General features: G+C 49.7%; 1 protein-coding gene across 1 annotated transcript in view; it reads right to left on the bottom strand.

Annotated features, from left to right (window-relative positions):
- Positions 1-20,161, bottom strand: part of Spg7 (SPG7 matrix AAA peptidase subunit, paraplegin) — a 29,070-nt gene extending 8,909 nt beyond the window's left edge. The window contains exons 1-10 of the mRNA XM_003461201.5: positions 19,952-20,161; positions 16,832-16,934; positions 16,097-16,186; positions 13,077-13,318; positions 10,518-10,657; positions 9,530-9,632; positions 8,058-8,183; positions 7,621-7,783; positions 7,163-7,336; positions 1,246-1,370 (exon numbers count right to left, since the gene is read on the bottom strand). Coding sequence (XP_003461249.3) covers positions 1,246-1,370; positions 7,163-7,336; positions 7,621-7,783; positions 8,058-8,183; positions 9,530-9,632; positions 10,518-10,657; positions 13,077-13,318; positions 16,097-16,186; positions 16,832-16,934; positions 19,952-20,161 — 1,476 coding nt within the window. The remainder of the gene's footprint in view (positions 1-1,245; positions 1,371-7,162; positions 7,337-7,620; positions 7,784-8,057; positions 8,184-9,529; positions 9,633-10,517; positions 10,658-13,076; positions 13,319-16,096; positions 16,187-16,831; positions 16,935-19,951) is intronic.

Here is a 20,161-nt window from a genome sequence, read left to right as displayed (position 1 = left end):
TGGTCACCACAAACAGATGCACAGGGTGGAGGGTGGAAATACAAATGTTATCAGAGTCACTGGGTTTCATGCTCCACGTCACCCACATGTGGGCAGCATCACATCCACTCCCATGGCCTGGACCATGCCTGCCCCACAGGGTTCTGCTGTCCTCCACAGTCTGTGCTGATCACCCTGCAACCGAGTCAGGACAAGCTGTGCCCAAACTCCCACAGGCCACAGTCACACTTGGTCCAGAGTCACCAGCGGCTCCCAGGCCACGGGCTGGACATGCCTGTTCTCTCCTTGTATCTGGCGTTCCCCATCCGAGACGGGCAGCTGTGGCGGAGCCCACAGCTCACACCTATACTGAGTGACAGAACTGACTGACCAAGCCCAGCCTCACTCCTGCCCCAGGGCTCCCGCCTCTGCAGGCCACAGTGAAGACTTCTGCCCAGATCACGGGGAACCAGTACAACCAGAAGCCAGCAGACAGGAGGTGCTAAGAGCCCCTCCACCTGCTCGAGGAGCAAATCAAGATCTCCTGTTTGTTTGTGGCACTGGGGACAGAACCCAGGGTTTAGTACACACAAACGTGCTGCCACTGAGCTACACTCTAGCCCTTATTTAAAATTAATGGATGTATTTTTTTGAGACAGGGCCTCACTATTCCAGGCTGGTCTCAGACTTACAGCGATTCTTGCCTCACTCTCGAGTGCTAAAATTATAGGCATGCATCACTATGTCTAGCTTAAAGATTAAGAAAAAAAAAATTCTTTTTTTGAGACAAGATCTATAGTCGAGGTTGGCCTTGAACTCATGGCAATCCTCCTACCTCAACCCTGAGTGTTGGGATTACAGGTGTGCACCATCACGCCTGGCTCTAAAGTTTTAAAATTTTAAGATAAGGTCTTGCTAAATTTTCTACTTGGCCCTCAAATTTGCATTCTTCTTGCCTTAGCCTCCCAAGGTATTACAGGTATGCACCATCACATGGGCTGAAGCCAAGTTCTTACAACAGGCCAGAGCACCACAGCAAGGCTCCCCACAGAGTTTAGATGGGACATACAGGAATGTGCAGGTGGATCCCTCACCCCCAGATTTGGTTCCAAATAGACCCAGACTGGACCACCAACCCCAACCAGAAGGGTGAGGACAGCAACGGTGTGAGTGCAAGTGGCTGCCAACCAAGCAAGGGGAAGTGTGCTCTGGAAGCATGGGCGCCAAGCCCACAGCCCCAGCTGCTACCCAGCTCCCAGTCCTAACCTGCAGCGTGGGAAGATCGATGAACACATGCCGGTCGAGTCGGCCAGGCCTCATCAGAGCACTGTCTAGGATGTCAGCTCGGTTTGTGGATGCCAGGACGATGACGTGGTCTGTAGTGCCCATTCCTGGGGATGGACAGGCACAGGGGCCTTCAGGATGTGAGATTGATTCCCTCCACCTGGTAGAGGGACAGGGACCCTTCGCTGACCACTGCCTCTAGCCTGAATTCTAAGCTCAGCTTCTTGGCCAAGAAGCTACCTGTGAGTTCAGAAAGCTCAGCATGATGACACATGCCTTTAATGCCAGCTACTCGGAAGGCTGAGACAAGAGAATTGAGTTCAAGGCCAGCTGGGCAACATGGTGAGGGCTGTCATCTCAAAATATCACCAAAAACAAGTGGGTTTAGAAACTCACTGGCCAGGTATGGTGGTAAATGCCTGAGGTCCTAGGGCTCAGGAGGCAGGAGAATCATCTTGAGTTCAAGGCTAGCCTGGGCCACACACAGAGACCCTGTCTCAAAAAAGAACAACAAGAAAATGCCTATTACAGCCAGGTGTGGTGGTATACACCTGCAATCCCAGCACTCAGGAGGCTGAAGCAGGAGGATTGTTATGAACTCCAGACCAGCTTGGGCTACAAAGTGAGCTCAAGGCCAGCCTGAACTGCACAGAGACCCTGTCTCAAAAATACCAAAGGAAAAAAAAAAAAAAAAAAAAAAACCAGTCCATTATAATGACCTCAGCTCCTCTGCCAGGCCTCTGCTAAGCTCTCATGGGACTAACCTGCTCTGTCTCCCGCTCTGTCATTCTTTTTTTGTTTTTTGTTTTTTTTTTTTTTGGTCTTTTTGAGACGAGGTCCCTCTATTTAGTTCAGGCTGGCCTTGAGCTCACTTTGAAACTCAAGCTGGTCTCCAACTCTCAACAATTCTCTTGCCTCAACCTCCAAAGTGCTAGGATTACAGGTGTAGCTTTGTCATTCAGATGACATCATTGAATTGGAAGCCTGTGCTATATGACTTGTGGGATGGGCTCTTCATTCAACGTAATTCCCACACTGAGCTGAGGCAGATAGGAAGCTCCTTGTTTTTCATTGTATTTATTTATTTTTTCTTGTCTTTTTGAGACAGGGTCTTGCATGCAGTTCAGGCTGGCCTTAAGCTCATTTTGTAGCCCAGGCTGGTCCCAAAGTTGCAAGGATCCTCCTGCCTCAGCCTCCTGAGTGCTAGGATTACAGGAGTGCATCACTACACCCAGAATTTTTTTTTTTTTTCCCGGTACTGGGAGATCCAACTCATGACCAGGCAGGCACTTACGCCACTGAGCTAAATCCCTGGTCCTTTCTTTTATTTTTTAGATACGGTCTTGATAGGTAGTCCTGGCTGCCCTTGAACACATAATCTTCCTGGCTCAGCCTCCTGTGTGCTAGCTAGTATTACAGGCATGTAGTCCATGTCCCTCTGGAACTTTATTTTTATTGCTGAATTGCACACAATAAGGAAACACTAGAGTTTAATTATTCACCCAATGAGAGACACTGGTGCTACCTGAGGATTTAGCTACTCCAGGTAAATGACACCGTGGTCCAGGAAGCTGGTGTGACTGCTCTGTGTTCCAGGGTGAGGGGGGCACCAGGCCAGTCAGGGAGACTACACACAGGAGTCCAGTTTCTCTGCATCCAGCAGAACTGTCTGAGTTCTGCCTAGCTGCCCCTGGTATGTGTTGCTATCAAATTCAGAAAGAGAGAAACACATTCTAAAAGTGTCATGGCCAGGCATGGTGATGCACACCTCTATTCTCAGCATTTGGGAGGCTAAGGCAAGAGAACTCCAATGAATTTAGGCCAGGATGAGCTGCATTTTGAATTCAAAACCAGCCCGACCTACACAGCATGACCCATCTCAGATAAACAAGCAGAGCAAAACCAAACAGAAACTGTGTGACAAGTATATGTGAAACCCTAGATTTAATTTGCTGCACTGCAAACAAATAAACAACAAAACAACAATAAAACCCCACAAACTCAAAGACAACCCATGAGAAAATATTTAGGATCTAGGAACAGCAATGAGATCTTAGACCTCACAATAAATGCAAGATCCATAAAATCAAAAACTTATCCCCTGCACCTCAGGAACAAACACTTCCGCCCTGTGAGAGCACCTTGAAGAGGAGGAAGGGCAGGCCCAGAGCAGTTCCCTCCTTGGCTCCCCCACCAGACACCCAACACTCAGGTGCCACCCCATCCTTCAGTTGCTGCAGCCAGGACAGCACTTGAGTCCTCTGGAGACCATGCACTCACTATGGCCTTTCTCCTCAGAGTGTCCCATCCAGACAAGGACCTGGGCACCATGGCTTGAGTAGCTGGCTCCTCAGACAGAGATCCTCACCTTGGTCCAGGGGACAGCCGACAACTCTGTGGACAATGGCCAGGGTCTTGTCCCTACTGCGGACGTGCCAGCAGGCTGGCTGAAGCTGCAGTTCAGAATGAAATGCCAGCTCCTCCTTGGTCCTGGGCTGAGGCTCTGTGACTAAGCTAAGCCACAGAGAGCAAGGCAGCTGCCCCACTGTGCCTGCTGTGGCTGGTATGCAGCAGGGCAGGGTGGCATGCTGCCGAGGTTCCTCTGCAGGGCCTAGACCCATCCTCTCTCCCAGTATCCCAGCCTCACTGCTCCAAGGTGGGGCAGGATGGCTGCTCTGACTCAGGCCTCAACTTCACCCATGTTTTCTAACTCACTTTTATCAAGATTTTACCAAAAGCTGGATACACATCTATAATCCCAGCACTTGAGAGGCTGAGGCAAGAGGATCACAGGTATAAGGGCAGTCTAGGCTACACACTGACCAGAAGGCCAACCTGGATTACCCAAACCAAACAGAGCCCTCTTATGAGCAGGACCCTGGCATGTAGCATCGGGTCACTCCTTGCGAGGCTCAGATGGTTGCCCACCTGAGTGTAGCACTGCTGTTCAACACACTAACCTGATGAGTGCAGGGGCCCCCAGGCACATCTGAGGCCAGCGTGACTTGCTCTTGGGGTGTGACACGCACAGCTGCCCCTGGGCTGCCCTCTGCTATGCTGGCCCCCTCGTCACACCACACAGCCTACACCACTTGGGGTGGCCACATCCAGCTGGCAAAGTTTACTTTCTTCCTTTGTTTCATGATGGGGGAACTCAAACCCAGGGCCTTGAAGGTGCTAGGTGAGTGCTCATCAAGCCCTGAGAATTTTCTCAAGAGTCCCCAACCTCTGCCTCACAGCACAGGGTGCTTGCTGCACAGGACATCCATCACCAGCCAGCTGCTAAGGAGGTGAGTGTGCAGCACTAGGCAAGTGGGCTAGGCCCAAGCCCTAACGTGCAGGTGCGAGGGCTGCACAGCTGCTCCACCTGTGCTGGGCTCCTTGTGGGCCCAGCCCAGCATCTGCTCAGCACCATCCTCTGCACATCAATGAGCAGAAAATAAATGCTGCCTCAGAGCATCTGTACGGTCAGGACACGCAGCTGTATGGGCTCCCAGGGCCCTGTGCCACTGAGTCCAGATGACAGCTGATCCTGGGCCGAAGCAAGACTTTCCCGCAGCACAGAGAGGACAGGCTCTGAGAACATCAGCTCTGATGGGTGTGCCCCAGGGCCCCAGTCTGCTGACAAAGAGGAGTTCTGTCCTCAGATGCAGGAGGAAGAGCAGCATGACCTATGTGTGCAGGTGTGCCATGGTGGAAGGTGTCACTTGATTTCCCTATTGCCCCCGACAAGGGTACCTGGTCACTGTGCAGGGAGAGGAACGTGGCCCAGTCTCCTGCAGACAGGGGCCTGTGCAAGGCCACAGCATCCCCCAGCCCGCAGGCCTAGGACAGGGGTGAAAGTCACCCCACCTTCAGCACCACTGAGCACGGTGTGTGCACAGCCAGCTAGGCACCTAAGGCCTTGCAGACTATGTCCATACCTGCCTGGTCGGTGTCATGAGGTTTTCAGTCTGCACCTGGCACATGTGGAAGGACCACCCTGGAGCAAGCCCCAGAAACTCACTACCAACAGGAAACCCTGTGTGCCTGTCTCCACTGACTGCCATGGCCAGGAGGCCCAGGGCTGGGATCGCAGCTTTTATTTTTTTGCAGTGTTAAGATCGCACAGTGGGCTTTGCACAGGCTGGGTAAGTAGGAGCCACAACTTTAGGTTTTGTTTTTTTGCTGTTGTTGTTTTCTAAATTGCTCAGGCACTCAAATTTTTAATCATCTTGCCTCAGCCTCCCGAGTAACTACAATCACAGATGTGCACCACGTGCTTATCTGCACACTGCCTTCTAGATTTATGACTCCTAACCACCCACTTGTCCTTGAGTCTCAGAACCTGAGCCTCTCTACCATCACCTAAGACACCACGCTCTCTGCAACCCTGCCCCCCAAGTGCACTTGTGTCAGGCATGCACCAAGGGCAGCATAGGTGCTACCAACGACTGGACAGCAAGGGAAAGGAGAGGGCAGGTGTGGGCAGCCCAAACCAGGCCTTTCCTCCCCAGGCAGGAAAGGAAAGCCATCAGCTGCGACAGATGCCACACGTGCCAAGCTGCCCAACAGAGCCACAGTAGAGGCAGGGACTTAGCCAGGCATCAAATGACAGGCAAACAAGTGAAGGGTTGAGTTATGCCTCAGAGCCACCCCACAGCTAACACACATGGGTAGTGCCAGCTGCTGGAGCAATATCACTCTGCACCACCATGTCTGGCTCTGGCTTCAAACTCTTGATCCTCCTGCCTCAACTTCAAAAGTATGTGGGAGAGGGCATGGTGGCTCACACCTGTAATCCTAGCACTAAGAAGCTGAGACAGGAGGATCCTTACAAGTTCAAGACCAGCCTGGGCTATGAAGTGAACTCAAGGCCAAACTGAACTACATAGGGACATGCTGTCTCAAAAAGAGCCAACAAAAGAGTAGCTAGGATTCCAAGTATGTACCATCTTGCTGGGTTGAGGGCAAGTATTCGTTCCTATGTTCACAGGAACATAAGATTATGATTCACAATAGTTCTAGTGTCTACTGACAGATGAGTGGATAAATAAAATGGGCATAATGGCATACACCTGTAACCCCAGAAGATTGAGGCAGGAGGATCCCTGATTTCAAGGCCAGCCTGAACTCCATAGTGAAACCCTGCCTCAAAAAGACAATGAATAGGGGCTGGGGATTTAGCTCAGCTGCATACGTGCCTGCCTGGCAAGCACAAGGCTGTGAGTTCAATCCCTGGTACCAAAACAAAAGAAAAGACAATAAACAAACAAACAAATGTAGGCCTGGGCTGTCTCCTGAGTGGTGGCCTGCCCTCATGCTGCAGGGCACACTTCTTTGCTACTTTTACTCGGCCTGAACTTATTCTGCAGACTGTTTCTGTTCCCACCTTTAATAAAACTTTGCTATTGTTAAAAACAAAAACCCCCACTAAGCTAAGCTGAAAACAAGACCGTCGTCACACACAATGGGGAATACTCAGCCATAAAAGGGAGGGCAAAGGTGGGTTTGATGGTAGGCACCTGTCATCTCAGTACTCAGGAGGCTGAAGTAGAAAGACTGCAAGGATGATTTTGAGACAGGGTCTCAGGAAGTTGCCCAGGCTGGCCTTGAACTTTTTACCTTCCTGCCTCAGTCTCCTGGCATGGCTGGGATTACAACTGTGTACGCTACACCTGGCTAAGAGCTGTGTTTCTTGTAGGCACCAAGGCAAGGGGCAGTGTGAGGTGTGAGGTGTGTCGGATCACCCTCCTCAGTAGACAGGGCACAGCAACACCACCACCTCCACTAGAGAGAAATGAAGCCTCCTACAATGTGATTCCATGTGTCCAGGACATCGGCCTGGGTAGACAGTGATGCAAGAAGACTGAGGTCTTCTTCTAGGTGCAGGGGCAGCGGGGAGCATGCAGTCACTGACCATCCATCTCCACCAGCAGCTGATTAAGGGTTTGCTCCTCCTCTGTGTTGGAGAAACCGGATATGGATGTGGAGCGCTTCTTGCCCACAGCATCAATCTCATCGATGTACACTATGCATGGGGCCCGGGCTCTTGCTTCCTTGAAGAGGCTGCGCACGCGGGCAGCACCCAAGCCTAAGGGAATACAGCATTGGGAACAAATGGATAAAGTAAGCCAAATCCTGCTTCTGCGTGCAGTCAGGTGCAGCTTCCACAAAGCATGCCCAAGTCAAGGCAGGCCTCCCCACAGACAGACCAGAAGTGGCCACACAGAAAGCAGCATCAATGCAAGTAATACCCCAGGCCACCCTGCATTTAATTCAGTCTGTCTTTCCTGGTCTATACCCTGCCTTCGATTCAGCATGAGGAAGGATCAGGAAGCAGCGGACAATCCTGGCCACTAACTCATCCGCACCTACCTCCAATGACCTCCACAAACTCTGGGCCAGCCATCGCCAGGAAGGGGACCTGGGCCTCTGTGGCCACCGCCTTGGCCAACAGCGTCTTCCCACATCCTGGAGGCCCGAGCAACAGCGCGCCCTTCGGAACCTTGGCTCCAAGCTGGAGGAAGCGCTCGGGACTCTAGACAGCAGCAGATAATATCACACTCACCACCATATTCATGAACGCAGAGCACTGTTGTCCCCACCAACTGGCTGTGGTTCCCAGGGGTCTGGGCCAAGCACGGCAATCAAGCATCCAAGATGGCTGACCATACAGTCCCCATCACAACCCTCCCACATTGTCAACAGCCACGCTCTGCGGCGTGCTGCTGGTTCAATGGGTACTGGTACACACACATTCCACAGAATGCAGTTGCCCAGTCTTCATTCTAGGGTGCCAGCTGCCTGCTCACCTTCAAATAATCCACAAACTCCCGAACCTCCAGCTTAGCCTCATGCATGCCGGCCACGTCCTTGAAGCTGACGCCTTTCCCCGACTTGCCATCCACCATCGTGAAGCGAGCCATCTTAAGCTGATTCTGTGCACAAAGAGTGATGGGCTCTGGTGGCTGCTGTCCACCTGAGCAGCAGTCCGCCTCTGTAGGACACCTGTAGGACTCTCTGCCCACAACAGGGGACCACCCCATGTGTCCGCTCAGGTCACTCTTCAGACACGTGGGGTACTCTCTGCTTTGCATTACTAACTGGTGAGAAATTTCTCCAGTAATTTTTTTTAAAAATCCTTTTCCAGGACTGGGGATATAGCTCAGGGTGAAGTCCTTCCCTGTACCATGAGAAAACCCCAACACAGCAAAAGACAAAACAAAGAGGTACTTTAGAACCATTTCCACGAACTACCTAGTCTTTTTATTTGTTTGATGTGATTTTCTTCAGGTTGCATAATCTCCTCTTTGAATCATAAAAGAATGCAATGGTGCTCAGCATCGGACAGTCTCAGCTTGCTAGTAAGCACAATGGCCAAGGCAGAGAAAGCTCATTACACAGTGTGTGTCCTTCAGGGGACCCTACTTTCAGGGTGATGTGCAAGGCAAATAATCAGGCAACTCAAAATCAGCAAAAATACAGACCTCGTTGAATGCAATCAGATGCAGCCCCATGTGACACCATGCTGCCATTAAAAATGGGGAGTGCAGGGGGAAAAATTTTTAAAAATGGCAGTGTGAAGCTAGGTGTGGTGGTGCATGCATGCCTCCAATCCTAGCACTAAAGAGACTGAGGCAGGAGGATCACTATGAGGTCAAGGACAGCCTGGGCTGTACAGTGTGTTCAAGGTCAGCCTGAATTACATAGGGACCCTGTGTCAAAAAAGAAAGTAAATAAATAACCAAAGTAAATAAATAAAATAGAACAAATAAAAATAGTTGTGTGGAGCCAGGCATGTTGGCACAGGCTTGCAATCTCATCAATGTGGAGAACATCACAAGTTCAAGGCCAACCTAGGCAACTTATTGAGACCCTGTCTATCAAAATAAAATAAAGTACATAAAAAGTGCTAAACACACAGCTCAGGGGCAGAGCACTCCTGGCTTCAACCCGCAGCACATCTCTCACTCAGATACAGAAATCTGCCGCATTCTCCGTGAGAACAGGGTGAAGCCCAGGCTGGTGCAGGAGGCTCCTGTGAGGTACCCACAGTCCAGGAGTCTGTACCTCTTGACCCTGTCTAGGCCCTAGGAAATGTGGTTTTTTTAAAGACACCTTGAAAACAAGGCCAAGGAAGTCACCTTTCCCATCAAAATGGGCCCTGCAGAATACACTGGTTGACATGCTCACAGCCCAGCCAACACAGTTCAGGGGACAGCCCTCTGCAACTCATCTCTGCACACTGCGCACAAGCAGGAGGAGCCATAGGGCATACACTTACCAATGCACTGAATCCGCCTTCCCTTCCTGCCATCCCTGCCAGGCGGAACATGTACCACAGGATGGCCAGGCCCACTGCCGTCATCCCCAGGGCATAGAGAGCACTAAGAAGGGGACAGACAGGGGCTGAGAGACTGTCACCAGGGCAGCTGATGCCCAAGAATGGCCGCTGCGGCCTCTGTGAGAACGCCGTGTGTCAGCCTAAGTGCGGACACACAGGCCCCGACCAGTACAGGGCTCCAAAGCACTGTGAGGGGAAGAGTCCACACTGGGGCTCAGGTTCCCACCCGCTCAGCGATCTGCCCTGCTATCCTGCCACCTCTGGGTACATCAAAGGCCTGGTGTCAGTGAGCCCACTGGGAGATGGTGCCTGCAGGGCGCAGAAAGTAGAAGCCTCTCTCTACACACTCCTCGCTTGCTCCCTGGCACAGTGCGCTGTGCAATCATGGAAATCATTTGTGCCACGGGGCCTGTGGTTCCACAGCCTCTAACTGCCCAACAGCACCACATGGATCTGTTTCTCTTAGCACTGCAAGAATTTCTAGTTGACATCCTCCCTTCTCTGCTCTCTGATCCATTTCTGTACCTGCAGAAAACACCAAACGCTTGCAAGGAGAGGTGGCTCATGCTTGTAATCCCAGTACTCTGGGAAGCGAAGGCAGGAGAATCCCAGGCCTGAGCCCAGCTTGGGCAGCTTAATGACTTAGTAAGACCCTGTCTCAAAGTAACAAAGGGCTGGGGGTCTTGATCAGCGGGAAGGTCCTGGGTTCAATCCCAAGTACCCCCCCCCACACACACAAAAGCCACAAACATCAACTACATATTGTGGCCACACAGCCACCACATGGATGCATATGCATCTGGGCTGCCCACTGCACTGGCCCCAGCAGGGTGAAGGCGGAGCCAGTGAGGTTTCTGTCTACAGCTTGTTCTCCGGGTGCAAAGCCAAGTTGAGTGGGTTCAGGAGCTGCCAGAGGCAGCCAACGTACTTCCCAAAGAACCCCGTACGCCTGTAGGAGACGGGGATCCTGTCCTTGCTCTCGATGTTCAGCTCGTCCTCAGCCGCCCGCAGCTTCTCCTCAAATTTGTCAATATTTGCCACCTGCATCCGGTACACCAAGGCCAGCCGCTGGAGGAGTGAAAGGGCAGGGTGAGGGGACAGCCCAGCCACAGGGGCCCTTCCCTTCTGGTGAAAATGCCATTGGAAGGATCTGACATCTAACCTGAAGCTCTAGATCCCTCTGGTGCAATCTGAGAAACAAAGTATTAACACACGGGCCCAGCTAGGGACCACTGCCCACCAAGCAGAGAAAGAGGCTTGGCGGGTGGCTGTAGCAGAGGACAGGTACAAGGCAGGAGGAAATACTTGCTGCCCCTTCCCGTGTGCCCCAATGCCAGGACAGCATTCTGAATGCTTCTTCTTTCAGAGAGAGTTACTAGACGACAAAGTTGGCATGATATTGTAAGGTAAAACAACCCTACAATCAGTGGGCTCAACCAATCAGCCCCTCCCTAAGTACCCACATGAGAATCACACTCATATGGGTTTCTTCTGCTTTTTTGGTTTGTTTTTCTTTGGTTTCTTTTGAAACAAGGTTCAAGTAATCCGGGCTGGCCTTAAACTTGCTGTGTAGCCCAGGCTGACCACCAACTCCCAATTCTCCTGCCTTGGCCTCCCAAGTGCTAGGATTATAGGTGTGCACCACTATGCCTGTCTCTTCAGCTTTTTAATGAGTTGTCCACGTTAGCCTTGAACTCATAATCCTCACCCTCAGCTTTCCAAGCAGTGGGTATGTTGCCACCACATCTACAGCATAGTCAAAGCCTTCCAGAGCTCTACTGCTCAGCCCATGCGGAGACCTGCACTCACTCCAAATGGCCAGCTCTAGCCAGCTAAGTCCCCCATGCCACTGCTTCTTGTCCAAATGATGCACAGAATTTCCTTTGGCCCTCTCACCAGAGCAGCTTGGTGAGGCTCCAAGGATGGGGTAAGCTGGCACTGGCACCATCTGGCATGAAGTCTTCACCCATTCCTCATTCCAGAGTCACCCTGTGCTGGCTATAGCATTAGGTCACCTCATAGACCTCATATGTCTCATCTATACAAACTCTTGAATGGAAGAGGACTTGCTAAGCAAGAAGTAGACCCTAGGTGTTCCCCACTGAGCAGTGGGGGTGACCTCACTGCTGCAAAATACAACCGAACAAAAAACACTCCTCAGAGAGGTTGAGGCAGGAGAGTGGCAAGTCTGAACCCAGACGGGGATGTAGCTCACTGAAAAGGTCCTGGGTTCAATTCCGGTATCACAGTTGCACAACCATTGTGGCCATCACCAAGATGCATAGAAAGGAAAACCATAGAAACAACCTGCTTTCTGTGCCAAGAACTCAGAAGCTGCTTCAAACCTTGTACTCTGCATGGCTGAACCATGCACGCCCAAGGCCTGTGATGTGCTCTGTCCAGACGGCACATGCAGTCTCACCACTCTGGGCTGCAGTGCCGGAACCCAGGCTGCTGCCTGCCTGCCATGTCAGTCTTCCAGCCCAGACTCTCGAAACAGCTCCAGTGAGCTGTCATTCAACCAGTGGGCCAGGTCCTCAAGGGGGACCTGTGCAGGCCACTGCCCCTGGGTGCCCAATCTGGGAATCCCTGGGGCTGTGAGGCGGCCCTCCTGAGGGATGCTCACACTGCAGGAGGAGACTGAGTCCAGTGCCAGTCAAGTGTACAGGCCAAGGTGGCAGCCAGCAATCACATGGTCATCCTGCTCAACTTCTGAGAAGGAGCTGACCACAGCTGAGTGGGGAAACCTCTTGAAACCAGCATGGCCACAACACAGCTGGACCTCAACTCAAAAAACTACCAGAGCAGATGAAAGACATGACAGACACCATTCAGAACCCTTGACTGGAACTGGAACTTCAGGGTTCCCCAAGGTTATGCTGAGGTCAGTGCAGAGACAGCTGGAAACACGAACAGGGAAGGGTCCCAGGTAATGTTCCTGCATGCATGTGGTGACACACACGGTTGGGGATAGGAGGGGCCCCAAAGCCCAGATGCCCTTGCCTGCTGTTCACTGTCCTCTGGTTCTCCACTGGGCAGACACAGTCCCTGCACAGCCCAACTCTCTTGGCAGTGCTCCACCCCCTCTGGGGTTTAAGCCTCTGTAGCTCTGCTCTCACCATCCCTTAGTGGACCTCCCTGCAGCGGGCTGACTCAAGGTCATGTTCTTGTCACAGGGACATCGTACCAATACCCACAACGGAGGGAAGAGGTTTACCTGGGCTCACTCTGTCAGTCCCATCAGTGGTTCCAAGGTGGGATGGCCAGTGTGAAGCAGAGCTGCTCAGGAATGTGGCTGGGAGGTCCTGTGCAGCACTGTCTCCTCCTAACAGCATCCCACGAGACACAGGGACAGGCTCCTCCTCCTCTTCCTGAGCACGCCCCATCTAAGACTCTGCTGGTCACCCAGTTGTCCCCCTCCCTTATCCAAGCCAGGCAGTGACCTGCAGATGGCCACTGCCCACCACAGTGTGGAGCCCTCACTCACCGGCCGCCCGAATACCACAGCCCCGGGGTGTAGGTAGACCTCCACGACGTCACTCTCAGGCACCACCTGCACACGCTGCACCTCGCCCTTGGCCAGCATCTCACTGACGAAGTCATTCCAGGAGATGTTGCCTCCGCTGGAGCTGAGCGAGTTCAGCAGGCTCAAGACCACGGCAATGACGAATAGTGTGCGTAGCCGCTCTCGGTACATCTGGTCCTCCCGCTCCCTGCGCCGCCTCTCCTCTGTATGGGCACACGATGGTGAGGTGCCCAATGGTAGGCAAGGTGGCCCCGCACGGCACTCCTCTATGGTCTTCAGGAGAGCTCACCTGCAGGGGCAGGGCCCACAATCCCACAGGACCCTGTGCTTCGGCTGTGTATGTGTGCGTATGTGCATGTTACTTGGAACTAAGCCAGAGCCTTCACGCTGAGCTACATCCCCAGCCCTATTTTCATTTGTTTCTCTTGAGACAGGTTCACTCTAAACCACTAACTTGTTCACTCTGGCCTTGAATGTAAGATCCTCTTGCTGCAGCCTCCCAGACTGCTCAGTTTCAGTTTGTGCCACCATACATGACTCACTGGTTTATCAATGCTCAGTTGAGAAGACGCTGTTTGTGTCACCAACTTCATGCACTGAGGTCATCTCAGAAGGAAAGAAGAGCGGCCCCTACTTCAGATAGTAGGAAACCTTTCTTTCTTTCTTTCCTTTTTTTTTTTTGTCTTTTTCCTTTTTATCGGTACCAGGGATCGAACTCACGACTGCCTGCTTACAAGGCAGGCGCTTATGCCGCTGAGCTAAATCCCCAGCCCCAATAGGAAACCTTTCTAACACAAAAAAACTTTCTTGCAGCTGGATGCAGAGTTCTCCCTGGGCAATTTAGTAAGATCCTATCTCAAAACCAAAAAATAAAATAAAAATAAAAAATAAAAATGCCTGTAAATGCCTGTAAAATGAGACACTCAGGAGGCTAAGGCAGGAGGATCACAAATTCAAGCACAGCCTGGACAACTTAACAAGACCATGTCTCTAAGTAAAAACTTTTTAAAAAGGGGCTAGCTATGTAGCTTAGTGGCAACAAGACTTTGGGTTTGACCCCTGGCACTACCAAACAAACAAACAAAACTTGCCCATTTTAAGACAATGTTTCTATATGTTCTTCTAATTCATTTACAATTTTGCTTTTAGAACTTAATTCATTCAGTTATTATTGAACTTAATTTATCATGCTGGTCACAGTGGTACATATGTTGTAAACCAGCAATCTGTGAGGCTGAGGCAAAAAGATCTAATGTTTGAGACCAGCCTGGAGCAACTTCTGAGACCTTGTCTCAAAATAAAAATAAAAGTAAAAATAAATAAAAATAAAAATGGCTAGGGATATAGCTCAGTGTGAAGGCCCTGAGTCTACTTCCAGTACTAAAAAAAAAAAAAAAAAAAAAAAAAAGCCTTATTTTGAGAACAGAATTAAGTGACAAATTGTACATGTAACTCATTTAATATAGCACAGACTAAAGCACCAAGCACAGACTAATCATACTAAAAGTTAACAAAATTTCCACATTATTAGCTTCAAATAGCTAATAGCAAACAAGCAGTGCCCCCCCCCACCCCAGTTCTTTGAGACAGGGTTTCATTATGCAGTTCAGGTTGGCTTTAAACTATGTAGCCCAGGCTGCCAAGTGGTAAAACTACAGGGGTGGACCACTATGCCCAGCTTACAATCAACTTTTTTTTTTTTTTGGGTCTTTTTCCTTTTTATTGGTACCAGGGATCGAACTCACGACTGCCTGCTTGCAAGGCAGGCGCTTATGCCGCTGAGCTAAATCCCCAGCCCCTACAATCAACTTTTAACTTACAGTTCTCAGAAACTAGTCAGTTCAGTTAAACTCTCACCCTTCCCACTAGCAAGTGAGTCCTAATTCCAGCGCAGAAATGAGGTGTTCTTAGATTCTGTAAGTGAGTTGTGAACAGGACTAAGAGCCAGATGAGCTGGTCCACAATGGCCACTCTTACACTGGACTACTCTATGTATTACTGCTGTCTTCTGGGGCCTGTTTCCCAAGCCCAGGGAAACCAACACTGAGCAGGAGGGCATGGTGAGCACAGTGGACAAAGCTAAGTTTCGGCCTTTCTGTGTAGACACAGAAAGTCCATCTGGAAGCCGGGCTTTGTGGCTCACATCTGTAATCCCAACACTCGGGAGGCTGAGGCAGGAGGATCATTGCGAGTTTGAGACCAGCCTAGGCTACAAAGTGAGTTCAAGGCCAGCCTGAACTGCATAGAGAAACCCTGTCTCAAAAAGACAAAAAAACCAAACAAACAAACAAACAAAAAAACAAAACAAAGAGAGAAAGAAAAAAAGAAAGTCCTTGTGCTTTAGGTATTTCTGAATGTAGCACAGGGACACAGATGCCCACAGAAATGTTTTTTTTTTTTTTTGTATTGGTACCAGGGATTGAACTCACGACTGCCTGCTTGCAAGGCAGGTGCTTATGCCGCTGAGTTAAATCCCCAGCCCCTAATCTTAAAAGAACATTCACAAACTGGGCATGGTAGCATACACCAATAATCCCAGCATTCCAGAAGCTGAGGCAGGAGGATCATTCAAAATACAAGGTCATCCTGGGCTATACAGTGCATGTTCTTTTTTGAGGGAGGGGGGGATATTGAGACAGGGTCTCAGTATAGTTCATGCTGGGCATGAAAGCACTGTAATTATATAACAGGGCTGGGGATTTAGCTCAGCAGCATAAGCACCTGCCTTGCAAGCAGGCAGTCATGAGTTCAACCCCCAGTACTAATAAAAAGTTAAAAAAAAAAAAGAACATGCATGAACAATCTAGGATACACTCAGAGACAGAAAGGGGAGGGGCCAGGGAGGCAGTATGCACAAGCACAGGCAACCCCAGACACCTGGGCTCCCCCACCTTCAAGGATGGCTCCCCCTTGCTAAGAGGAGAACACACATGTGAAGATGCCAGAGGTAGCCACTGCTTTAGAACATCAGACAGGGGTACCTTCATCATTTCCAGGAGCCTTCCCCTTGGACTCATCACTGTCTTTATTCTTCTGCTTCATCCTTGAGGTAGTAAAATAGTAAGCACCACCTGCAAGCAATCAATGTAACAACCACGCTCAAATCTACAGAGGAAACACAAGGGAGAACATGACAAACCCAAAGACCAAATCACAATGGAAACCATCTGAAACCTACACACATGAGGAATCCACGTGAGCTGATAAAGCCTTTCTGTCCTATTCCTAAAACAGTATCTGCTAATTATAGAATAATGAACGAGGCGCAGATCTATAATCCCTATGCTCTGGGAGGCTGAGCAGGAGGATACAAGTTCCAGCCCAGCCTGAGCTACTCACAGTGACCCTCCTGCTCAGCCTCCCATATGCTGGGATTACAGGTGTGTGGCACCACACCTGGGACAGGATATGTTCTGACAGGTGCTTCATTAGGTCACTTCATCATCACACCAACATGACCACATATTTCCCTAGGCCTAGATGGCAGAGCTGACTGCCCTGGACTACATCTCCATGCAGTGTTTCTGAACACCGCAGGCTACTAGCATACCTGGTCACTACTACACCATTAGGCAACAGGAATTTTCCAACTCAGTTATGGTCTCCCGGCCTCACCAGAAATGTGGTTCATCACTGATAGAAAAAGGTACTGTGTGACTGTGGGCTCACAAACACCACTACCTCTGCTGTGTCACTTGTTACTGACAAACACACACCTAAAAGTCGCCAAAGTCCCGCTGGGTTTTGAACTAGATGCTGTTTCAGCAGCAATCCACCGGGCCCTTTGAAGGCAGGCGTTAGCATTCTCAGCTGCAAGCTCTAAAAAACAGAACAGGACTGAGTCACCCAAGACTGCAAGTACAACAAACCCATGTAGACAATGTTTTTCAAAAGCCCACGTTTGTATTTATTTGTAATGTTCACCCTGCCCTGAAATGTGGACAGGATGTGCATTATTTCAAAGTTTTAAGGTAACACCTAAATGTCCAGTTACAGAGCCAGGCCAACAGTGGAGCTCAGCCTCGGGCTTCTGGAGATGGCTGGCCTTGTGCTGTGCATCCAGAGCTCCGTGGGAGCACATCCAGCAGGAAAGCTGCTCGACAGCCCATGTTGTCAGCACTCTTTCCTACATGAACACCTTCCCACTTGAAAGTATTCAATGTCCCTTTTTTTGCAGTACTGGAATGGAATTCAGAGGTTCCCACACATAGGCAAGTGCTCTACCACTGAGCTCCATTTAAGATCACTGTGCCAATGTACTTACATATTTATTTTGGGATGGTACTGGGGAGGCAATCCCGGACCTTTACACTGAGCTGTATCTCTAACCCTTTTTAAAATTTTCAGATGGGGTCTTATTAAGTCACAAAACTGCCCGGGCTGGCCTTGTGCTTGCAATCTTCCTGCCTTAGCCTCTCAGGCACTGGCATTATAGGTATGCATCATCATGCCTGGTACTGAAATTACAGGCTTGTGATATCATGCCTACTTTAGGGCTAACTTTGAAGAATGCAAACTTTCTGCTTTTTTGGTCCAATTTAATATTTTTTTCTATCTCTGGGTTGTCAATTTCTCTTTTCCCCTTTCAGTTTCTCCTTAGTTCTTCCCTGCTGTGCTGCTGCTAGGGAGAAGAGGAATGCTCTGCTCAAACTTCTTTGCTAAAGCGTGTATCACATGCAACTTCCTATTAGCAATGGGATGAAAATTCCAAGGCTATGCCACTGATTTACTGCCCCATTTCATTACTACCATTCCTGCCTCACTGAGGGCTAGAGAGTTCGAACTGAACCCAGTAAAGGAGCAACATTGGGGTAGTAGATAAACCACAAAACTGGCCAGTCATGGTGGTACATGCCTGTAATTCCAGCACTCAGGAGGCTGAGGCAGGAGGAATGAAAGCTGGAGGCCAGACTAGGGTACACAGCAAGTTCAAGATCAGCATAGAATACATGTGAGACCCTGACCAGCAGAAAAAAAAAAAAAAAAAAAAAAAGCAGAAAGTTGGTATTCTTCAAAGTTAGCCCTAAACCAGGCATGGTATCATGTATCTGCAATTTCAGTACTCAGGAGGATCACCATGATTTCCAGGTCACCCTGCTCTAAGAGCAAGTTCAGGACCAGCCTTGACCAAAAAATAAAACCAAAAAAGTCAGCCCTAAACAGTTTAAACTACAGTTAGTTTAGTTTAGTAGTGCAATCTGATACAAAATCTGCTTACAAACAGTGTGGTACCACAGGCCTATAATTCCAATACTTGGGAGGCTGAGGCAGAAAGAGTGTCACAAATTCAAGACCAGCATGGGCTACAATAGTGAGTTCAAAGCCAGCCTAAACTACTGTTCAAAAAAAAAAAAAAAAAAAAAACAAAAACAAAAACAAAAGAAAACAAGACAAAAAATCAGCATCAACAACAAAATCAATCTGGCTGGCCCACATCAGGAGGCAGACACCTGCAATCCCAGGCACTCAGCGAGTTTAGGAGGGAGGGTTACAAATTTGAGGCAAGGCTGAGCAACTTAGTGACTTGGTAAAACCCTGTCTCCCCCACTCGAAAAAAATGTTTGGGGCATAACTCTGTGGCAAAGTGGTTGTTTATTATGTGGGAGACCTTGATTCAACATTTTTTGTTTTTGTTTTTGTCTGGCCTTGAACTCACTTTGTAGCTCAGGCTGGTCTCGAACTTGCAACGATCTTCCTGCCTCAGCCTCATGAGTGCTGGAATTATAGGCATGCACCACCATTCCTGGCCCTGGTTCAATCTTTAACACTATGCACACACACACATACTCGAACTGTTTAAGTATATGTTTATTATCTACTTCATCTATCTTCACAGAATAAACATAGGATCTAACTAAAGAAATTATTTTTCTCAACAAAATTAGAGGTTTTTAATAATACAGACTAAAAACTTTTTTAAAAAGCTCGAATACGGCCAGTCAGTCTTGATACCACATGCCTATAATTTTAGCCCTCTGGGAGCCCAGTCTGGAAAATCTAGTGACTTAGCAAAACCATTTCAAAATAAAAATAGGGGCTGCCTTGCAAGCAGGCAGTCGTGAGTTCGATCCCTGGTACTGATAAAAATGAAAAAGACAAAAAATAAAATAAGATAAAATAAAATAAAGGCGGATGTGGTGGTACACAGCTGTCATTGCAGCACTTGTGGGGTTGAGGCAAGAGGATTGCCTTGAGCTGGAGCCCAGCCTGGGCTAGAGTACACAGCAAGACTATGTTTCCCTACTCCAAAAAATTATGTATGTAAAGTAATAGAAAATAAAAAAGACTCAAGATGTAGCTTAGTGCGAAGGCCTGCATTCAATCCACGATATGAAAAATAAGTTATGTGGGCTGGGGTTTAGCTCAGCAGCACAAGCACCTGCCTGGCAAGCGCGAGGTCATGAGTTCGATCCCCCGTACCAAAAAGAAAAATACGTTATTTATAGTTTACATTTCCCTTAAAAGTGAACAGTGGGAGCATCGTTTCAGTTTTAAAATAACAAAATGTTTATGTCTCAGGCAAAGATGCCCCCTAGCAGAGCTGGAAGAGGGGTGGGGTTGCCTATGCACTTGTCAGGAACCAGCTACCCCGGTGCTCAGTTTGCAGCAACAGCTGCTCAGAGCAACAAACTGACGTCCTTAGAAAGCGCCTGAACTCATGTGATCCACCCGGCGATGTGAGCCAATGCAAAACCATGCTTTCCTAGCAACCGGCAGAAACCTTACTGGATTCAATCCTAAAACGCCCTGGCGTCAGGCAGAAACGTCAATCCCCAGTAACAGGCTGGGAATAGGCCAGAAGAGCCGTAAGGCACCGAGGCTGAGCGCACGGTTACCTGCAGAACTTGGCTTCCGGTCCCGGCGACACCCAGCGAAGGCCTGCAGACCACGTATGGCCGCCTGCTCGCAGGCCCGAAGGAGAGGTTCGAACCTGGGCCCCACAGCCTCCCGGGACCCGGACCTGGGCCTTGGCGGAGGACGCGCAGCAGCAGCAACATCGCAGCCATGTCGACAGAGGCGGCGACTGCGCAGGCGGGATTCTTCAT

Source organism: Cavia porcellus, unplaced genomic scaffold, assembly GCF_034190915.1.
Source record: "Cavia porcellus strain 051 isolate PalLab524CR breed Dunkin Hartley unplaced genomic scaffold, mCavPor4.1 scaffold_4, whole genome shotgun sequence".
Classification (NCBI taxonomy): Eukaryota; Metazoa; Chordata; class Mammalia; order Rodentia; family Caviidae; genus Cavia; species Cavia porcellus.
The sequence above is the reverse complement of the archived record's forward strand: the minus strand, read 5'-3'. Positions and strand labels throughout refer to the sequence as shown.